This window comes from Camellia sinensis, chromosome 12, assembly GCF_055761805.1.
Source record: "Camellia sinensis isolate YWXY chromosome 12, ASM5576180v1, whole genome shotgun sequence".
Taxonomy (NCBI): Eukaryota; Viridiplantae; Streptophyta; class Magnoliopsida; order Ericales; family Theaceae; genus Camellia; species Camellia sinensis.
Genome location: NC_138972.1, coordinates 160406278 through 160428052, shown reverse-complemented (window position 1 = coordinate 160428052; position 21775 = coordinate 160406278). Strand labels below are relative to the sequence as shown.

The window sequence follows — 21775 nt, the reverse complement described above, 5'->3', positions numbered from 1 at the left end:
CATCCTTCTCAAGGATTCCTTTCGAAGCTTTACAAAGGCCTATAATTAGAAATGGCTTCCTCCAGTGCTGTAAGACTGTTTCAAGTCATTTATCTCAGGCGGCAGCCACTATTGATTTCTACGTCAACATCTGCCATGTTGCCAAGGCCGCAGAGGAAAAATTGCTGAGAGACCAGAGTTTTATTTCTCAAATTCATGCTGAAGTGTCTGAACTGAAGGAGCAGCATTCCTCTGTCTCTCAATTCTGAGCTCAACTATTGGAGAAGAAAGCTCAACTTGAAGCAGAATTATCAGCAGTCAATCAGGCTTTGGATTGAATTGCCACCAAGCTGCAGATCACCAACCAAGGACTGGCTGATTGAAAACAGGATATGGCTACAGCCATTCAGTTGTTCCCATCTCTTAAAAGTAGGAAATCTATTGTAAAGGAACAACTGAAATATTGTACTGACTTCTGGGCCAATCTATGGCCACATGTATTTAACTCATTATGAAATAAAATTCTTATTCATCATTTGAGTGTTTTCATGTTCTTTTATTTGGAATTCATTCTATTCCTTGTGTCTCCCATATGGTTGGATAATAAGGCTTCAAATATCTGCCATTAATTTTCTTAGGATGCACATATCCATTCAAATTTTTCAGATGATATGCTCCTGAAGGCAAGACTCTATGGACTTGATATGGTCCTTCCCAGTTAGGTGACCACTTGCCAAACTTATGGCTTTTGTTCCCTATTGGGAGTATTGTCTTCCATACCAAATCACATTCATCAAAGCTAATATGCTTGACCTTTTTATTGTAGTTTTTGGCTGCTTTCTTTTTTTGGGAAAGAATGCTATTTAAGGCCAGAATTCTAGCTTCATCTATACTTTCTAATTCTAAGCACATACTCTAATGGTATTGCTCAAGATCTAACTGATCCTGACATCTCATCCTCAAGGACTTAATATTAACTTCCATAGGTAGCACTGCATCATGTCCATATACTAAGGCATAAGGACTGATTCATGTACTTGATCTTGGAGAAGTCCTATAAGCCCACAATACATCCAACAGCAAGTTATTCCAATCCCTAGGATTGTCTTCCATAACTTTCTGTATTCCTTTCTTCAAAGACTTATTGGATGATTCAACTTGACCATTGGCTTGTGCATAATAGGGGGTAGAATTAACAAGGCTAATTCTAAACTCTGCCACAAAAGACTTTACCATTTTCCTATCAAATACAGTCTCATTATCAACAGTTATAGTCTGTGGGACACCAAATCTGTGGATCAAATCTTTAATGAATCCAATGACTTCAGTCTGGTCTACAGCCTTATATGGCTTAGCCTTGACCCACTTAGTGAAGTAATCTGTGGCCACTAAGATGAAACAATGATTCTTCAAAGAAGGTGGGTGTATTTTTCTTATCATATCCATAGCCCATCCTCTAAATGGCCAAGGCTTCACAATCTCATGTAGATCAGTTATGGGTACATGCCTTATTGTACGATGCCTTTGGCATGCCTGGCAACCTCTAACATATTCTATGTAGTCCGTAAGGATGGTTGGCCAATAGTAAGAATGTCTCCGAAGTAGAAATCTCATCTTCACGCTAGGCTGATGAGCACCACAGATGCTTTCATGAACTTTAGCCATGGCTGTCAACGCTTCCCTTGGACCTAAACATTCCAATAATAAACCACCTGTCCCCCTTTTGTAGAGAGCATTACCATACATTATGCACTACATAGATTGCAATTTGATTTTTCTGTTGGCTTTCAAAGATGGGCCAGCTAGATATTGCATTATTGGATGCCTCCAATCTTGTTCTTGTAAGTTATTGTGATTGACTTCCAGGACCACATTCCTTTTATTTAAGGGTGGTATTACTTTCTGATATGTTGTTTAACTTATGTCCTTTTGAGTATTATCCCTTCTCTTGAAATTCAAAGCCTTTTGAGCCACATCATTAGCTTTATTATTCAAGAATCTTGAGACATAAGTTACATTTGCTATCTGAAACTGAGACAGCAAATGTAATGCCACAACATAGTATGGCAACATGCTTACATTTTGACATTTAAAGATTCCTTTCACCTGGTTAACTACCAATTGGGAATCTCCAAATATATCAACTGCATGAGCTTGTAATCCAATAAGTATTACGAGTCCCACTATTAAAGCTTCATATTCAGCTTGATTATTGGAACAAGTAATTTCATTCACTCTGAAACCATGTGTGGTTTCTAACCCTAGTGGTGATTTAATTACTACACCAATTCCAGTTAGACCATTGGCCTTTGACCCATCGAACCACATTTGCCATGGTTCAACATTAACTATGCCAAGTTCCATTATCTCTTGGCTTTCTGTTTGACATGGATGGTCTGCCAAGAAGTTAGCTAACGCTTGTCCTTTTATTGCCTTTTGGAGGACATATTCTAGATGAAATTCTGATAAGGCTAATATCCATTTCCCAATTCTTTCCCTCAACATAGGTCTAGATAACATATATTTAACCAAATCAGTGGTTGCAATTACCAAGACAGTTGTAGGCAAAAGATAGTATCTTAATTTCATTGCAGCAAAGTACAATGTAAGGCACAACTTTTCTACAGCTGAATATTTACATTCACAAGAATTTAGAAACCTACTAAGGTAATAAACAGCTTGCTCCTTACCTTCTTCATTGTCTTGGGCTAAGAAAACTCCCAATGAATCTTCAGCTGCAACTATGTACAACTTTAAAGGCTTATCACCTTTTGGTGGCATCAGCACTGGAGCGTTAGCCAAGTAGGCTTTGATTTCTTCGAAAGCAGATTGATGCTTTGCTGTCCACACAAAATCCTCTTCTTCTTTTAGCCTTAATATGGAAGAAAATACTTTGGTTTTCCCTGTAGTATTAGAAATGAATCTTCGAAGAAAATTAACCTGTCCAAGGAATTTTTGTAATTCTTTCTCACTTGAAGGAGGTTTGACTTCAATGATAGCTTTGGCTTTATTCTGATCAATCTGTATTCCCTTCTTGTGTACTACATAGCCCAAGAAGTTTCCAGCTGATACGCCAAAAGCACATTTGAGAGGATTAAGTTTCAACTTGAACCTTCTCATTCTTTTGAAGGCTGCTTCCAAGTGAAACAAATGTTCCTCCATGGATTGGGGCTTTACTACAATATCATCAATGTAACACTCTAAATATCCTCCAATGAGGTCATGAAAAATAATGTTCATAGCCCTTTGATATGTAGCCCCAGCATTCTTCAAACCAAATGGCATTTTAACTCATTCAAAGGTGCCAATATTCCCAGGACATCTGAATGCTGTCATGTGGATATCTTCTTTTGCAATGCAGATTTGGTTATAACCAGAGTGCCCATCCATCATTGATAAAACTTTGTACCCCGCTGAACTGTCCACCAATAAATCTACTATAGGCACAGGATACTCATCTTTTGGAGTTGCTAAATTCAAGTTTCTGAAATCGATACATACTTTCATTTTACCATTTTTCTTAACTACAGGCACAATATTGGATAGCCATTCAACATACCTGGCTGTCCTAATAAAGCTTATCTTGAGGAGTCTAAGAATTTCCTCCTTGACTTTCTGAATTACTTCAGGACTCATTCTTCTTGGTTTTTGCTTGTATGGCTTGAAATTAGGCCTCATAGAGAGCCTATGTTCTACTAATAACCTATCCAATCCTGGTAGTTTATTATAAGACCATGCAAAACAATCTTTATATCTCTTCAAGACTACCAACAACTGGTCCCTGTCAAGAGCATTCAACCAAGCACTGATATAGGTGGGCTGCTGTATACAACCTTCCCCTAAATTTACTTCTTCTAAGGGTTCTTGTATCTGAGAACTTACTGATGCTCTTTCTTTGATTCCTTCTGACTTCGAAATAATCTCCTTGCTTTGTTCTACTCACAGTTTCTTTGATTCAACATCCTTACCCTCCTCCTTATAGACAAAATCTGTCCACAAGGCTTCTTCTTCCTGTATCTCCTGGACTTTTGTTTCAATGTCCAAAGCACAGTATTTATCCAAGGCCAAACATATGACCTGTTGTTGTTCTTACTTACAGCCAATCATCATGGCTTCTTTCTCCTGCTCTTGCGTTTTCTGGACTATTGACTTTATGTCCAATGCTGAGAACTTAATTAAGGCCAAAGATTTGGCCTCATGGGTTCCATCTGTCTGCCTACAACCAGGCATCATTGTCATCCTTAACGACAAACTCTTCATCAGTACTTTTCTGGACTAAGTGCTTCAGGTGTGCTAATTTCTCATCAGTCGTCACTTCGGCTGAACCATCAAGTTTTCTCAGTATACTGAGTGGTGCCATTCATTCAGTATACAATTTTTGGCCTTTGCAAAATTTGCACAAGCTATGAAGGGTTGAGGATCTGCATTGATCTCCTCTGTCTCTCTACTGCCCAAGGCCATCATTATTTTTTGATGTAGAGAGAAAGACACACACTTGTTGGTGTGAATCCAATCTCTACCAAGTAGAGCATTGTACTTAGCATTGCTGTCGATAACGAAGAATGCAGTCATACAGTCTCTGGTTCCCACGCTCAGGTTGATGGGCAAAATGCCTTGAGCCATTTGTTTGTCTCCAGCAAAACCAGCAATGGTTATACTGGTTGGGATTAGCCTGGGGTTCCACTTTCATAGTTTCTTCAAAGAAGATTTTGGAAGCAGGTTTACTGCTGCCCCATTATCCACCAATACTCAGTTCATCTGTATCCTATTGAAGAAGGCCTTGATATACAAAGGTTTGACATACTGTGTCATGGATGTTGTGAGATACTCAAAAGGGTAAGAGAGGTTTATACTCACCTCTTCCTTACTCTCATCTTCAGTTTCCATTGGTGTGGCCATTTCATATTCGTCTTGCACCATACTCACTTGTGAGTCTTCACTGGAAACTAGAATTGGGTTAATCTCCTAAACTTGGTTGTTATCTTCAGCTTGAAACTCCTGTGGTAATATAAGCACCACATTTATTGACACCGGAGGAAACGAGCCAAATTGGACGACTGGCTGTACCTGTTTTTCTTCTTGGCCAACTTGTTCAACTACTTCAGAAGTATCTTTCATGCTACATTCTGGCACTTCAGTAATAGTAGCTTTCTTCGAATGGTCTGTTTCTGCCGATTTTTCAATCAAAAATGTCTGTTCAGCCATGATGGCTTCAAACATCTCTTCTTCAGCCATCTCCTTCCTTTGGCCTAAACCGACTTCTTCCTCTATCTCACTATCATTTTCCATCAAAGCCTTTTCCAATCCTACCAAACTGGATCTCTCTTTGGCTTTTAGTTCGGAATGAACTTTGGCCAATTGTTCTCTGCTGCAACTCCTTTTGTCTTAAAGAGTCGACATTGGATTATGATCTAACTTTGAATTTTCTTCTCTTTCTGCCTGGCTCTTTGGCTGGAGCAATGAAGAGCTTTCTCCACTTTCTTTCAGATCCTTCTGGTACTAAGTGTACCTTCGTTGGATCTTCCTTCTTTGGGACCTAGAAATCACTAGGACCATATTTGGTTCCTTTGTTTTTGGATGCTTAAGTAACACCCAATTATTTGGAGCCAGCAAAGGAGGTTTAACCATCCTACCTTGGTTTCCAACCACATTTCTTTGGGTAGACATTTCCTTAGGTTTGTTTTGCATGACAAACCAATCTGGAACTCCAAGCACCCACGAACCTACTAGCCCAGTTATTGAACTGTCTCTTTCTCTCTTCGAATCTATCTTCGAAGCTGGCTGTGAAGGCCACTGCTTAGCCCTGACTCCCTGTTTTGGGCCCAATTCAGGCTTTTCAAGAGGGTGACCACTTTTCATCCTGCGTAAGGCTGGTCTAGGGGGCCAATCCCTGGCTTTGATCCCATGACTTGAACTCCTTTCAGATCTCCTTTCAAAATGATTGCCCTCTATTCTGTAATAGTTAAGTGGTCTGGATTTATGTAGAGGTCTCTTGCTTTTGGGGTGCACTCTAGCGGTTGTTGGCTCAGCCATTAATGGTTGTTGCCTAATACTAGTTGGATATGGCCTTTTGTTATAAGCACTGGTCGGTTTAGGATGCCTCTGCACATCCTTGTAATATTGTTTCCCATCAATCGGAAGCCCTTTCAACCACTTGTAACTCAGCCTGCATCTAAGACACATTCTTTGCATAACTGCTGCCTCTAAAGCATAATCATCCAGTGTTTTTTCATCAGAGTTTTCTCTCTGGTCTGAGAAACCTTGTCTAATAGCTAGCAAACTTCTGGTGTCTTTCTTGACAGTAGTCTGCCTAGCAACATGCATTTGCACATTGACTTCTTCAAACTCTTTCATGGATAAGTTCTAGAAGTTTGGCATAATAATATTGGCTGTCACTTCTCCAATTTCTGGGAATGGATTGGTATCAATCCCCATGGCCTTTTCTGCTTTAGCTGGGAATTTTAGACTTCCCTTTCGAATTTCTCCTGGATCCTGTCTCGAAAAATAATGCAGTTTTTAGTTGAGTAAGACCAAGAGTATGCCATTTACAATACACTTTTCCCTTAAGTTCCTCTGGAGACAGAATTTTGACTCCTTTTGGTAACTTCAGGAAGTTTGCAGCAAGCAAATGATCAAAAATGTCATCTGCCTTTGTCAAATCGAAAAAATATTTCCTATGAAGGTCTTTCTTTTTAAACTGCTAGTCTATCGTTGTGTCTTTGTGAATTAATGCTTCACAGATCACAGGTTCTTTCCCTACAATTTCTGCTGCATCAATCTCATAGTTAGGATCCCTATAATATGTCTTGTACGGTGTATTACTTCGATCTTGTTCTTCTTCTAGTAATGCTTCATACTTAGACACCTTATAGGTAAGTTTCACTAAGTCTCTAAACTCAGTTGAATCAAACTTATTTCGAAGCCTAAACACTAGACCATTTTGAGCCAATCTCACAAATTTAGGCTCTGGTAAAATGATCCTACATTTATTTCGTGTTCTTTTAAATCTGGCAATAAACTGAGTAGCCTTCTCATCAGGCTTTTGACTCAATCTTGCCAAATCTGCCATGAAAACCTCTGGCTCTGTTTGGAAGAATTGAGCATGAAATGCCTCCATTTGTTACCAAGTTTGGATAGAGCCAGCTGTAAGGTTAATATACCATACAAAGGCTGCCCCTGTAAGAGAATTTGAGAACAATCTTAACTTCATGTAGTCATTATTGGTAAATTCTCCACACTGAGCAATGAACCTAGCAATATGGTTAACTGTTGACTGGTTTCCATTCCCATAAAAAATGGCAAAGTCTTGTATTCTGAAGCCTCTTGAGTATTCATGTACCATATCTACCCATTCTGGGTATGGTTTCCTGTACGCAGGAGTTTGAACCCCCCGAGCCATTGGTCCACACATTTCTCTAACAATATCAGCAATTTGGTCCCTAGGGACCATATTTTGTGCTTGTTGAACCACTACTGGAGGAATAAACACAGGATTTGGTGGACAACCTTGTGTCTATGGTCTTCTTGGTCCATAGGCTGGTATGTTTGGAACTGGTTGTCCTTGTGGTGCTGGCTGCTGTTGAGGGTATGGGTGACCCCTTTGAGCCTGTCCTGCAAAAGGACCTGCGAAGGGTGCTAGAACAGGTGTTGTGTCTCTTCCAGTTGTGGGAAAACCTTCCAACCCCCCGGGTATAGATTCGAACAAAGGAATAGTGAATCCCCTCGTACCAAGTATGGCTTCAAACATGGGATTTGGAAACATCCTTATGCCATTATCTTGTGTTGAGCCAAATCCACCAATTTCCATGGCTTCACTGTTAAGTAATGAGGCATTTTGATTTGCCACAGGCCTCGAAAGAGGCTCATACCAAGACTGAGGTGGTGGTCTTTCATGGTTTTGGTTACTAGTTTGACCATTAGTATGTCCATTACTCTGCATAGGCTATTTATCTCTAGCCAATCTTTGCTGAGGGACATTTGAATTTTCCTCTATATGCCTTACATTAGTTGGTTGATGAGTACTCATTCGATCCAAAAAGGATATTGCCCATCTTTCCATTGTGTTCATTAACTGTTGTCCCATGGCATCTACTAGGCCTCCCCATAGATTCATTGGCTGAGTAGATGGAAGAGTGAATGGTCCAATTCCTTGGCCTCATCCAATACTTTGCACATGCGGTACTTGTTTCGAAGTACTGGTCTGTTCGACCATAGGTTCTGATAAAACACCCCATCGAGAGATCGAGTTCTCTATTGACTTAGTGCCTGGCACGACACCGATTTCCATGGCACCGTATCGTTTTGCCCCAGCCGAGTTGAGTGAGTTGAAGATTCAACTCCAAGAGTTACTAGATAAGGGTTTTATTCGCCCTAGTACTTCGCCTTGGGGAGCACCGACCCTCTTTGCTAAAAAGAAAGATGGGGCTTTGAGACTTTGCATTGATTACCGAAAATTGAACCGGGTTACGGTGAAAGATAAATATCATATGCCTCGTATAGATGATTTGTTTGATCAGTTGAAAGGATCCCGTTATTTCTCTAAGATAGACTTGAGATCGGGTTACCATCAGTTGAGGGTCAAGGAGGAGGATATCCCGAAGACGGCATTCCGTACGCGGTATGGCCATTATAAGTTTTTGGTGATGCCTTTTGGGCTTACCAATGCACCGGCTATGTTCATGGACTTGATGAACCGGATTTTCCGGGAGTTCTTAGATCGCTTTGTAGTCGTCTTTGTGGATGACATTATGATTTATTCACCTTCTGAGGAGGAGCACGAGGAATACCTGTGAGTGGTGCTGGAGTTGTTTAGAGCCCATAAGTTGTATGCTAAGTTTGGGAAGTGTGAGTTCTGGCTAAGAGAGGTTAAGTTCTTAGGCCATATAGTATCCGGAGAAGGAATGGCTGTGGATTCATCCAAAATTGAGGCGGTGCAAGACTGGGCACAGCCTAAGAATGTCTTTGAGATCTGTAGTTTCTTGGAATTGGCCGGGTATTATCGTCGGTTTGTAAAAGATTTCTCTAGACTAGCTTCGCCTTTGACTAGATTGACGCGAAAAGGGGTTAAATTTGTGTGGAGTGAGACTTGTGAAAAGTCGTTCCAAGAGCTTAAGGTTGGACTTACCATCGGTCCAGTCTTGATTATTTTGGAGTGAGGTTCGGGCTATTCAATATATTGTGATGCCTCACGAGAGGGTTTGGGTTGTGTCTTGATGCAAGAGGGGAAAGTAGTAGCCTATGGCTCACGACAGTTGAAAACACATGAGGGGAATTACTCTACTCACGACCTAGAGTAAACAGCTGTGATCTTTGCCTTGAAGATTTGAAGGCACTATTTGTATGGTGAGAGATTTGAGTATTTTCTGATCATAAGAGTCTGAAGTATCTGTTTACACAGAAGGACTTAAATTTGAGGCAGAAAATGTGGATGGAGTTCATAGAAGATTATGACTTCGAGTTGCATTATCATCCGGGGAAGGCCAATGTTGTGGTTGATACCCTAAGTAGGAAGCCCATCAGTAGTGTAGCTTGTATAACTATTTGGTAATGGGAGATGTTGGGTGCTCTCAGTGAGTTTGACTTGTATCTGGGCAAGTCTGTTGAGTCTGCTGCCTTATTTTTTGTAGTTGCACAACCTACACTTGTGAACTGCGTGTTGGACGCATAAAAGGATGACTTTGAGGTAGAATCCCTCCGGGAGAAGCTCTCTAGTGGGAAGGTAGAGAAGGGTTTAACTATGTATCTCGACCTGAGTGTGAGATACCGAGACCGCTTGTTTGTGCCAGAGTCTTGCCGAAAGGAAGTACTCCAAGAGTTTCACCATTCACGCCTTGCGGTGCATCTGGGAGGCACAAAAATGTATCACGATCTGAGTTGCCAGTTTTGGTGGAGGGGTATGAAAAAGGATGTGGCAATATTTGTATCGAGGTGCCTTACTTGTCAGCAAGTGAAGGGCGAACACCAGAGGCCAGCGGGTTTGTTGCAACCCTTGCTTATAGCCGAGTGGAAATGGGAGCATGTCACGATGGATTTCGTTGTGGATCTTCCGAGGACTTAACGAGGTAGTGATGCCATATGGGTGGTAGTTGACCAAGTCAGCGCACTTTATTCCTATGTGCGTAAGAGATTCGGTAGATTACCTTGCTGACTTGTATATTCGGAACATAATGAGGTTGCACAGGGTCCTAGTGTCGTTTGTCTCAGATAGAGACCCACATTTCACTGCCCAATTGTGGCAGAGTTTGCAGAGCGCCTTGGGCACTAGATTGACTTTTAGCATGGCTTACCATCCTCAAACTGACAGGCAGTCCGAGCATACCATTCAGATACTTGAGGATATGCTTAGAGGCTGTGTCCTTGACTTTAAGGGGTCGTGGGAGAGACATATACCCTTAGTGGAGTTTGCTTACAACAACAGCTTCCAATCGAGTATTGGCATGGCACCGTTTAAGGCCTTGTATGGCCGACCGTGTAAATCGCCAGTGTGTTGGGCCGAGGTGGGTGATGCACCTGTGTTAGGTCCAGAGTTGGTTTGAGAAACGACGGAGAAGATGGCATTTATCCGTAAAAGGTTGGCTACAGCCCAGAGTTGCCAAAAGAGTTATGCCGACCGTAGGAGGAGACCTTTGTCATTTGAGGTGGGTGATCATGTCTTTTTGAAAATATCACCTAGACGAAATTTGATGAGATTTGGGAAAAGTGGGACGAGTTTCCCTCGGTTTATTGGTCCTTTTGAGATCCTTGAGCGTATTATGGAGGTTGCATACCGTTTAGCGTTGTCGCCATAACTTTCTGGAGTGCATGACGTGTTTCATGTTAGTATGCTTCGGAAATATGAGCTGGATCCATCGCACGTGCTGGATTGGACCGACTTAGAGGTAGATGAGGATGCCTCGTATGAGGAGAGACCGATAAGGGTCTTGGATAGACGGGACCAAGTCTTGTGAGACAAGACGATTCCCTTAGTCAAAGTATTGTGGAAACATCACGGGGTTGAGGAAGCAACTTGGGAACGCGAATTAGAGGTCCGAGAGACATATCCGGAACTATTCATTGATATTTGAGTACGTGCTGAAAATTTTGTTTTGTTGATGAGCTATAAAAGCATTGTATATGTTTTGGTTTGTAAAACATTGTATATGTTGAATGTGTTTTGGAAATACAAATATGTTATAAACATTGAAGATGTTTTGGAAATGATAATCTATTTGAAAGTTGAATAAACATGATTTTGAAACTTATATAAAATTTCGGGGGCGAAATTCTTTAAGGGGGGGAGGTTATAGCGATCCAGGTTTTACCCCGACCTTTATTGTGTTCCGGACTCGGGTTCTGTGGTTGTATACTATTGTCTATGTCTTGTTTCCTTCCTTTTACTCTTTGTATTTGAGTTTTGGGTCGTGTTGGGTGAGTTTGAAACAGGTTGGTTGTGAGTTGATTCAAATGGTTGCTGCCCAAGTTTTGGCTTCTTCGCTCGAGCGAGACTTGGGTTTTTGCTTCTTTGCTTGAGCGAAGGTTCTTGCGCTCGAACAAGGATTGAGAGTCCTCAGGTTTCTTGCTTAGACACAATTTTTGTTGGAGCGAGCACTCTTGCGCTCGAGCGAGACGTGTGTTATTTGATTCTTCGCTCGAGCGAGCACTTTTGCGCTCAAGCGTGCGTCTGCGTTGGTGGCAGACCTGAAGCTTTGCATTGTGCGCTCAAGCGAGGCCTTTTGTTGTGTCTGGTCACTCGAGCGACAACTCCTTCACTCGAGCGAGCCTCGCATATATCAATTAGCAGCAGCGTGATTTTATATCACTTTTTACTTTCTTCTTCCCTAAAAACCTTAATCTGGCTGCCTCTCTCTCTAAAACTCTCTCTCTCTATAAATACTCCTTGTTCTAGGGTCATTCTACCATACTCCCTTTGTTAAAAAGCTTGAGCATTGCGTGGGCTTCCCTTTGATCCGAAAAAAGTGGGATTTGGAGCATCTTTGGGTTTCTCTCTTTTTCTCCTTTGAGCTTCTCCATTTGAGGTAGGGATAAACTACTCTTTATTATGAGTTTTAACCTAGATATGTGTCATTTTGTATAAATGGTTGGATGTAGGAAGTTTGAGTGAAGTTAGGGCTTGGGTGTTGATTTGTGAAAGAGGGGTTTTCAATTTTGAACTCCATATGTGTATGTGGGGTCTTAAAAATGGGGTTATTGGGGAATAATTGTTGAAATGGTGAGATTTAGACCTTTGGGTCAATGTTTTGGAATTGGGGGAAAATGCTCTAATGTGAATTAAAGAAAATATTTGTATAAATAATGAGATCAATGTGGAAATATGAAATTAGTTTGGGAATTATGAAATTGGGGAAAAATATGATTAAAAAGTGTAGTTTGATTGATAAATCACACACCTATGGAAAAGTTGATAAATTATCTGTTGATAGATTTAATTATCTGTTTAGAAATATCTGTTTTGGTGTATTGGTGGAGGATTGCTATGATTGTTGTAAAAAATGCATGAGGATTAGGGAAATTGAAAGTAATCAATCGAATTATGTCATTGAATATGACGGTTGGATTAAAGCTTTGAATATGTGATCTGATTGGTCATTGTGCATGACAACATGTTTAAATACATTGTATATGTATCTTTGTTTGGGATGGGATATGGGATGTACTCCATTGTATGAGAGGAGATAGGGGATGGACCCCATTGATAATTACGTTGGCCGAAGTGTCTAGGGTGAAAGTCCCGAAATCTTATATATTATAGGTGTCGGTTCTCTCGGATGTAGTTCCGTAAAATGGCAAGAAATTGAAGTGTTAAAATGATGGATATATTAAATTGTGAACCATTGAGTTGTAGTCTCATCTTGGTTGTTTTGATAATAACAAATTTGGTTAATTGATTTTATCCGAAACGGAAGAATGGAAATGAGTTGAAATGTTGGTTAACTATATTGAATGAAATTGAAAGAAATGTGTTTGTTAAGAATATCCTTCATTGATCTGATGCTCATATTTTAGTTAATTCTCATATTTGGTTTAGCATGTCTCTACTGGGATTTGGCTCACCCTACTTGGGACATCATTTTCAGGTATAGGTGACATGCCGCCTCCAAGGTCCTAGCTTTGGTGGTTTAGGAGTTGAAGGCTCCGTTTTGTTGTTACATCTTATGTATATATGTTTTCTTTTCAAGCCAAGGGCTCTAATTGGAAAAGAGTTAGAACTCTTCTTTTGGTGGTTTATGTGATCTGATTGGTCATTGTATATGACAACATGTTTAAATACATTGTATATGTATCTTTGTTTGGGAGGATATAAGGGATGTACTCCATTGTATGGAAGGAGATAGGAGATAGGAGATAGACTCCATTGATAATTACGTTGGCCGGAGTGTCTGGGGTGAAAGTCCCGAAATCTTGTATATTATGGGTGCCGGTTCCCTCGGACGTAGTTCCGTAAAATGGCAAGAAATAGAAGTGTTGAAATGGTGGATGTATTAAATTGTAAACCATTGAGTTGTAGTCTCATCTTGGTTGTTTTGATAATAACGAATTTGGTTAATCGATTTTATCCGAAACGGAAGAATAGAAATGAGTTGAAATGTTGGTTAACTATATTGAATGAAATTGAAAGAAATGTGTCTATTAAGAATATCCATCATTGATCTGATGTTCATATTTTAGTTAATTCTCATATTTGGTTTAGCATATCTTTACTGGGCTTTGGCTCAACCTACTTGGGACACCATTTTCAGGTATAGGTGACATGCCGCCTCCGAGGTCTTAGCTTGGGAGGTTTAGGAGTTAAAGGCTCCGTTTTGTTGTTACATCTTGTGTATATATGTTTTCTTTTCAAGCCAAGGGCTCTAATTGTAAAAGAGTTATAACTCTTCTTTTGTTGTAATCAAGTGATAACTTGAAAATCTGTAAGCCCGTAGGACATTATTTTGTTGTTATCAGTTAGAAACAATTATGAATGTATAATGCACGTAATACATTTTGTAAAGAAGACTCTGATGAATAAAAATATATTATTTCTATTATGCTTATAGACTTAACGAATGAATGATTTAAGTCTTATTTTGAAGGCTTCACAGCTTTGGTTTAAAAAGATCCAAACCAAAGGAAAAAAAAATACTAAAACCTTAAAAATTAATAAATTAAAAAAATTATTATGTTCTTTACTTTTTATCCATCTTTTTGTAAAAGTTCAAAATCTTATTACTAAAAACTTCAATTTTTTTCATCTGATTATATTTTAATTAAAATCTAACAAATTATTTCTTAAACGAATCCTAGTAACTTGATTTTTAGGGTAAAAAATAAAAATAAATATAAAAAGACAAAAAAATATTTGAAAAGTAAATCAAATAAGTTAGTTATTCATGTTTTTTCAATATAATTAAAAAAATTATTTTTAAATACATTAAAAAAATTATTTTATAAAAAATCAAAAAAATCATTAAAGATGTGAAATTCCAAAAAACCAGTAAGTGTTCATTTGGGATGTGAGTTGATTTTTTGACATTTTGACATTTTGATTTTTTGACTATTTTTGTCTAGGGCTAAAAAGTCTCGTTTGCGATACGCTTTTTGACTTTTTTGACTTTTGTGGGAGAAAAAATGAAATGATTATGACTTAAATGTGATATTTTGTCTTATTGAGATAAAAATGCTATTTTGTCTTTTTATAATTAAAACAGTCAAAAAGTCAAAAAAATTAACATGCCAAACAAAGCCTAAATCGTATATCTTTGTTTATTTGTTGATGTGCTTTGAAAAGCGATGTTGCACCATTTGGTTTTGGTCATCATTGAAATTATTTGATTCCTACAGTATTATTATCTCTCAACTTCCAATGTTATATTTATTTGAGGGGATATAGGAGTGTTTTGGGAAGATACTTAAAGTTATTTTTTAGTTTTTTTTGAATTTTTTATGAGAGAGGGAAGTGGGTTAAAAGCTAAGAAATGACTTTTAACTCACTTCCCAAAATAGACTGTACTAATTTTAATTATTCATATGTGCACGAATCTATTAGAAAATAGAAAGGTAAGAATAAAGTCGAACAAATTCTAGGACAGGGCAATAATCAATTAATTTTAAAATAAATTATCTAATCCAGTTGAATAATTCTTGAATTTTAATAAAATAAAAAATTGTAAAATTGTAAGATTGTAAGATGTTGAAAATAATTTAATCAAATAAATAAAATACTAAGACAATGCAATCTATCATATACATCATATTCATAATAATAAAATATTAGGACAGTGGAATCTATCACATACATCATATTCATCATATTCATATTGAAAATGTGGTAATAACTTTCAGAACTTCAAGGGGTGAAATATAATTGGACCAAATCTGAGGAGATGTCAGTATAATTTACCCAATTTATTTTGTATGAAATTTATATTAAAATAAATAACATTCAAAAATAAGAAACATCCTATTAAAATTTCGAGTTAAACCTCGTTGATAGTTTCTCATAGTGATGTAAGAGTGTTTTGGGAAGGTGGTTAAAAGTTTTTTTTTTTTTTTTTTAACTTTTTTGTGAAAAAGGAAAGTGAGTTAAAAACTGAGAAGTGGCTTTTAACTCACTTCCCAAAATAGGTTGTACTGATTTTAATTATTCATACGTGCTTGAATCTATTGGAATATAGATAAGGAAAAATAAGGTCGAACAAATTCTAAGACAGTGGAATAATCAATTAATTTTAAAATAAATTATCTAATCCAGTTGAATAAATTCTTGAATTTTAATAAAATAAAAAATAATAAAATTGTAAATATTGAAAATGATTTAATCAAATAAATAAAATACTAAGACATGCAATCTATCACATACATCATATTCATAATAATAAAATACTAAGACAGTGGAATCTATCACATATTCATATTCATCATACTCATATTGAAAATGTGGTAATAACTTTAAGTACTTCAAGAGTGAAATATAATTAGATCAAATTTTAGAATATGACAGTATAATTTATCCAATTTATTTTGTATAAAATTTATATTAAAAAAATATTTCAAAGCTCGAAATTTGTAAGATTTGAATGGCCCGAATTCAAAACGATGCGATTTTGAAATTTTTTTTTTTCTCTCGTTTTATCAGTCACGCAGAAGAAGTTTCCGAGCCCGAATTCAAAACGACGTGGTTTTGATTTTTTTTAATTTATTTCTTTTTTCTCTCTTTTACCTGTCAAACAGAGGAAGGGAGTAAGAGAGTGAAGAAAGGGAAAGAGAAGAAAGGGGAGCCGATCTTCTCACGCCGTCGACGTCGCCGTGGCCATCGCCATCGCCATCGCCATCGCCGTCGCCATCGCCGTCTCCGTCTCCGTCTCCGTCTCCGTCGCCGCCTCCTCCTCCTGCTCCTCTTCCGTCACTGCTGCGACCACCACTGACGCCGCTACACCACCTCCGTCGCCGCCCTCTCTCTTCTCCTCTTCTCTTTTTCTATATGCATGTGTGTGTGTGTGTTTCATGTTGATTTTCCAGATCTGTATATATGTGTGTGTTTCATGGATTTGTGGGTTTGATTTGTTTCATGGATTTGGCTTCTCCTCTATCTCTTTCCTCTCCTCTATTCTTCTTTCTTCTTTCTTCTTCCTTCTTCCTTTGCGAGTCATGGAAAGGAAGAAGAAAAAAAAGAAAAAAAGAAAAAAGAAGCCAAGACGACATGACCTAGCGGGACTGACCATGTATATACAATTTGTGCTTATAGAATTATATTAATCATTGTTTGAGATTGACTTTTTTAGTAACTTTTTTTTTTTAGAAACTGAAAAATTATTGCCATATTTGAAAAGTTGCTAAAGAAAAATTGTTGCTATATTTGAAAAGTTGCTAAAAAATAAATTATTCGTGAAAAATTTGACTTGGAGCCAAACACCCACTCAATCTCTATATATATTTGCTTGGAGCCAAGTCTCTCCCAATACTAAAGTGCAAGTTATTCCACTGCACTGCCCAACTTGTTTCAAAGGCTATGGAGAAGGTTTTTTTAAAGACGCTTTTCTTTGCCATCCTCCTTGTGTCTGTGTCTGGTTAGTCTCTCTCTGTCTCTCTCATAAATTTGTGGAATATGAATTACTCCATAATGAATGTGGTCTATAAATTTAATTTGTTGAATAATTTTTCTCAGTACATAGTGGTGCTGAAACACCTAATTAGTCACTAATCACTAGTCCAGCTGCTCTGTGTTCTAAGAAAACTGAGAAGCAACCAAGCGATTAAACACCCCTATATACCTATCTTGATCCCCTGCAAGTATCAATTAGCAGTATAGCGCTTTAAATGATCTCTCATTCACTTTTACATATCAGAATTACAGTATATTCTTGACAATGACTTCTTCTATCAGCTCTGCCCTTGCATGTCATCTCATTAATTTTATTTATTTTTCTTTTAAAGACTCTTTTAACAGTCAGTCGTCTAGCTGGAATGTTAGAATTTATCTATAAATACATACATACATACAGACCATCTCTTCTAGTAAAAAACCACCCGTATTCATTGTGGGTACACTAATTCTTTTTTTACTTTTGCTTTCTTCTTCTTCTTGTTCTCTTCCGTTCATGACTCAAGCATCCGCGTTGTTTGTGTTCGGAGATTCAATTGTTGACGCAGGAAACAACAAGATTGAAAGTTGTATCACGGAACATTTTTACCCTTATGGTGTCGACTACAACAATCAATACGCCGGCCGCTTTACAAATGGATTAACTGCCGATTTCATGGGTACCTTACTTAGTTACTTACCTAACATTATTTTCAAGTTTCCTTGAGTTTTGTTTTTGCTGTGAAGGTTATTGTGTATTGGTGTTTTAGGTGTTATTTTTCATGAGTGTTTGTTTCTGTTGTAACCTTGCCAAATATTGGTGTCTTTCTGTTGAGATTTTTTTTTTGGGTGGTTCTTTCTCTCCCTTTTCATTATCTGGCTATACTCTTTTTAAATTGGACCTAATGCCAGTAAAGATTTCATTTTCCATATAAAAAAAAATTGAAAAAAAAGAGGAAAAGCTTACGCTGACCAAATCGATTGTAAAATCTGTAAGAATATATGGAAACCATTATCTATAGTTGTAATGTTTTGTTATATGTATATTTCTCAATTTTCAAAAATCGTAAAATTAAAAGTTTTAAATTAATTTTTTGGAGATATCTTAAATTTTCCTTTTAAATTTTTTTTAGAGAGAATAGATTTAGGAAAATCAAGAAAGGAATTTTTTGTTTTTTATTTTAAAAATCAAAACTAATGAGATAATTAATATTTTTTTTATAATTATTGGTTTGATGGGTTAGTCAGTAGCCTTTTTAAAAAAAAAATAATTTTCAACTGAAAAATTTAGATATTTAGTTAAAAATATTGGAGTTCCCAAATGATCACTTTTGGTTAATATATAGTGTAGATATTCACTTTTTGTTTTACCAATAATAGTTTCATTTTTTCTATAAAAAAAATAAAAAGATTACCCAATCAGTTGTAAAATCTGTTGGAATATGTCAATAGTTGTAAATGAAATATATAGGGTTAAAATTAACATAAAAAATAGTAGGAAATATTTTAAAAAACTAAGATTACATATCGAATTAAATTTATTATGGAAGGCAAAACTAGTCAACACCTTCCAAGGCACTTTATATGGCATAAAATCAATCAGTGGGACCTTTTACTATTTTATTTTATTTTATTTTTTTAATTTTATTTTAAAGTAGTAAAAATCAATATTTACTATATGGAAAAATTAGTGAAACATTACTCTCTAATTTCTGGTAGTAAGAGGGATCCAATATGATTTTTCTTATTAGTTAAGCTTCCTCAATAATATTATTAGAGAAATTTCAGTTTGTCATTCAGAAATTTCACAAATTTGTGATTTGTAAGATCACTTATATAAGTTCATGAAAATTTACGTAATTTTTTGTAAAGTTACATACGGTGTTATGGTGTATATTACATACCAGACTTCTTTTATCAACTCTGCTCTTGTATGTCTATCTCATTAATTTTTTTTGTTTTTTTGTTTTAAAATCTCTTTTAATAGTCAGTCGTCGAGCGGGTATAGAATGTTAGAATTTATCTATAAATACATACATACAGACCATCTCTTCTGGCAAAAAACCACCCATATTCATCACGGGTACACTAATTCTTGTTTTACTTTTGCTTTCTTCTTCCTCTTCTTCTCTTCCGTTCATGACTCAAGCATCCGCGTCGTTTCCTGCGTTGTTTGTGTTCGGAGATTCAACTGTTGACGCAGGAAACAACAACAAGATTGAAAGGGGTATCACGGCAAACTTTTACCCTTATGGTGTCGACTACAACAATCAATCCACCGGCCGCTTTACAAATGGATTAACTGCCGCTGATTTCATGGGTACCTTACTTACTTACTACTACAACAATCAATCCATCGGTCGCTCTGCCGCTGATTTCATGGGTACCTTACTTACTTACCTACCTAACATTATTTTCAAGTTTCCTTGAGTTTTGTTTTTGCTGTGAAGGTTATTGTGTATTGGTGTTTTAGGTGTGATTTTTCATAAGCGTTTGTTTCTGTTGGAACCTTGCCAAATATTGGTGTCTTTCTGTTGAGGTTTTTTTTTTTTTTGGGTGGTTCTTTCTCTCCCTCTTCATTATCTGGCTATATTTTTACAATTCCAGTTAATAAAATTTCCTTTTGCCAAACCCAAAAAAGCAAAAGGTAACTTTAGTACTAGTACTGTATCCTCTGATTATAGTTTTTTCTTGATTATCCCTACATTTGTTGATCTTATTATTATGGTTTCTTTGCAGCTTTCTCTCTTGTAGATGTGCCACCGCGTCCTGCTTACCACAACTTGACAGAGAGTGACAGAAAAAGAACTACCATCGCCATGGCTGGGATCAATTATGGGTCTTCTGGATGTGGTATCTTTAACACCACCAGACCCCACAAGGTGAATGAAAAAAAATATATGTATTTTTTTTTCTTTTCTTTCCACTCCTTTTTAATCCGTGACGTATTTTGGTTCATTTTCTTTTCTTTTCTCAGAGAGAATGCTTCAATTTAGAACAACAGATCGACTTCTTTAAGGAGACTGTACAAGAAGACTTGCCATATTTGATTCCAGACCCTGATGCTCGCAAACAGTATCTTGCCAAATCTATCTTTTTCATTTCCATGGGAGCCAATGACTACTTTTTCACTTATCCTAAATCAAACACAAAGGTCCTCAATCTTTCCTCCTTTCTTCTTCTTCTTTTCTTTTTTTCTTCTTCTGTACTATTACTGTAAGGAGTCTTAACGACTAGAATTTCATTTATTTGCAGGACCCTAATGAGTTTGCAATCTCTCTCATCTTTGAGTTGAAGATCTACTTAGACGTAAGTAATCTTCTATTAGAGCGATCGATCTATCTAAGACTACTGTTTACAATGTGTGTAGGGTGTTTGGAATTATTTTATTTTATTTTTTGAAATATTTTTTGTTGACTTATTTTCATGTGAACTTGTTTTAAAATTTTTCAAAAATATTTAGGCTTCTGATTCTACTCAAATGAGACGAATCCAAAAATTAAAAAGAAAAAAAATTGAAAGCAATTCATAAAAGTTAAAAGCGAGTTTTTAAGCTTATCTTGGCATTTTAATCTTTATTTGGAATTTTTCAAAAATGTTTTACTTTTTAAATTCGTCTACATTGACATAATTTACATTAAAAAAAAAAAAAAAAGTTGCTAAAAGTAAAAATACTCGAAAAAAGATGTCACCTTTTTATTTATTTGTTCCCAAACAAATTAAATCCCTTCTTCAAAAATTTTTTTTGGCAGATATTATATGAGATCGGAGCCAGACAATTCATCGTGAACAACATAGGTCCTCTTGGGTGTTTGCCATCTCTTAGATACAAGACTATTTCTGGGGAGTGCAATGAAGACATGAACAATCTTATCATGCCATACAACTATGGGCTTCCTAAGTGGCTTAAAACTTGGACTCATTATGATTACAGTGGTATTACCTTTGTCTTGGCAGATAGCTATGGTCTTCTTAATCATATGGTCTACCACCCTCAAGAATTTGGTAATATAATTTATTTATATATTTAATTTGTTACGGTTTTGGAGTCAGAAAAATGAACACAGTTTCTTTATGTTTTTCTTCTGTTGTTGTAGGGTTTAAAGATGTAAAACACCCATGTTGCGGACAGGATGTAAATGGGGAATTAGAGTGCCCCCCCAACGCCACTCCGTGTAGCAACAGAGATGAATATCTCTTCTTTGATGGTGCACATACCGGCCAAGTGGCCAATCTTGAATTCGCTCTATTATGCGCCAATGCAACAATCTGCAGAGTTATTGAATAAACATGTTTATGAAGTGTTTGGATGAAAAAGACGCTCTCTTTTTTGTTGAAGTTATGGGGACAACAATTAATTGAATGGTGAAATGTTTAGTATTTTTCTAGGGTTGTGAACAGTTCTTATCTTTTCTATACCATTTATCTTTTGGGGCAATTACCATTATGTAGTTTTTAGAAAAAATTATTTACAGATGTGTTTGGTTTTCTGCTTCATAGAGTATATATAATTTCCTATGGATGAGTAAGATGGATAATTGGATTTACTAATCAAAAAAATAATGCTATATACAAATAAATTTATTGTTTTTTTAATTTCTAAACACAGAGTTAATGAAACTCACATAAACTCATTGTGTCTAATAATAAGAAAATAATATTAAAAAATCTATTTATATGTAGTATTCTCTACAAGTATTGGGTAGGCCTTGAGGGTTTTTTGGCCACCAACTAACTATT

At 36.8% G+C, this 21775-nt stretch overlaps 1 protein-coding gene across 2 annotated transcripts; it reads left to right on the top strand.

The window, feature by feature from the left end:
- The first annotated feature begins 16209 nt into the window (after positions 1-16209).
- LOC114262880 (GDSL esterase/lipase At2g03980) lies at positions 16210-21549 on the top strand. Of its 2 annotated transcripts, XM_082896641.1 has the most exons (8): positions 16214-17021; positions 17563-17715; positions 19185-19418; positions 19775-19917; positions 20013-20189; positions 20291-20344; positions 20788-21040; positions 21133-21549. In XM_082896641.1, the coding sequence occupies exons 1-8, from the start codon at positions 16964-16966 to the stop codon at positions 21321-21323; spliced, it is 1263 nt and encodes a 420-aa protein (XP_082752767.1). In that variant the 5' UTR covers positions 16214-16963; the 3' UTR covers positions 21324-21549. The 2 variants fall into 2 exon arrangements, with proteins under 2 accessions (XP_082752768.1, XP_082752767.1); XM_082896642.1 differs by lacking the exon at positions 20291-20344 and having other exon boundaries at positions 16210-17021.
- Positions 21550-21775: the final 226 nt, after the last annotated feature.

Excerpts from the sequence above, each read along its gene's own strand:
- LOC114262880 (XM_082896641.1), top strand. The coding sequence starts at position 16,964 with ATGGAGAAGGTTTTTTTAAAGACGCTTTTCTTTGCCATCCTCCTTGTG. Across the intron at positions 19,419-19,774 it reads CTCTGCCGCTGATTTCATGG|CTTTCTCTCTTGTAGATGTG; the intron begins GTACCTTACTTA and ends GTTTCTTTGCAG. Across the intron at positions 19,918-20,012 it reads ACACCACCAGACCCCACAAG|AGAGAATGCTTCAATTTAGA; the intron begins GTGAATGAAAAA and ends TTCTTTTCTCAG.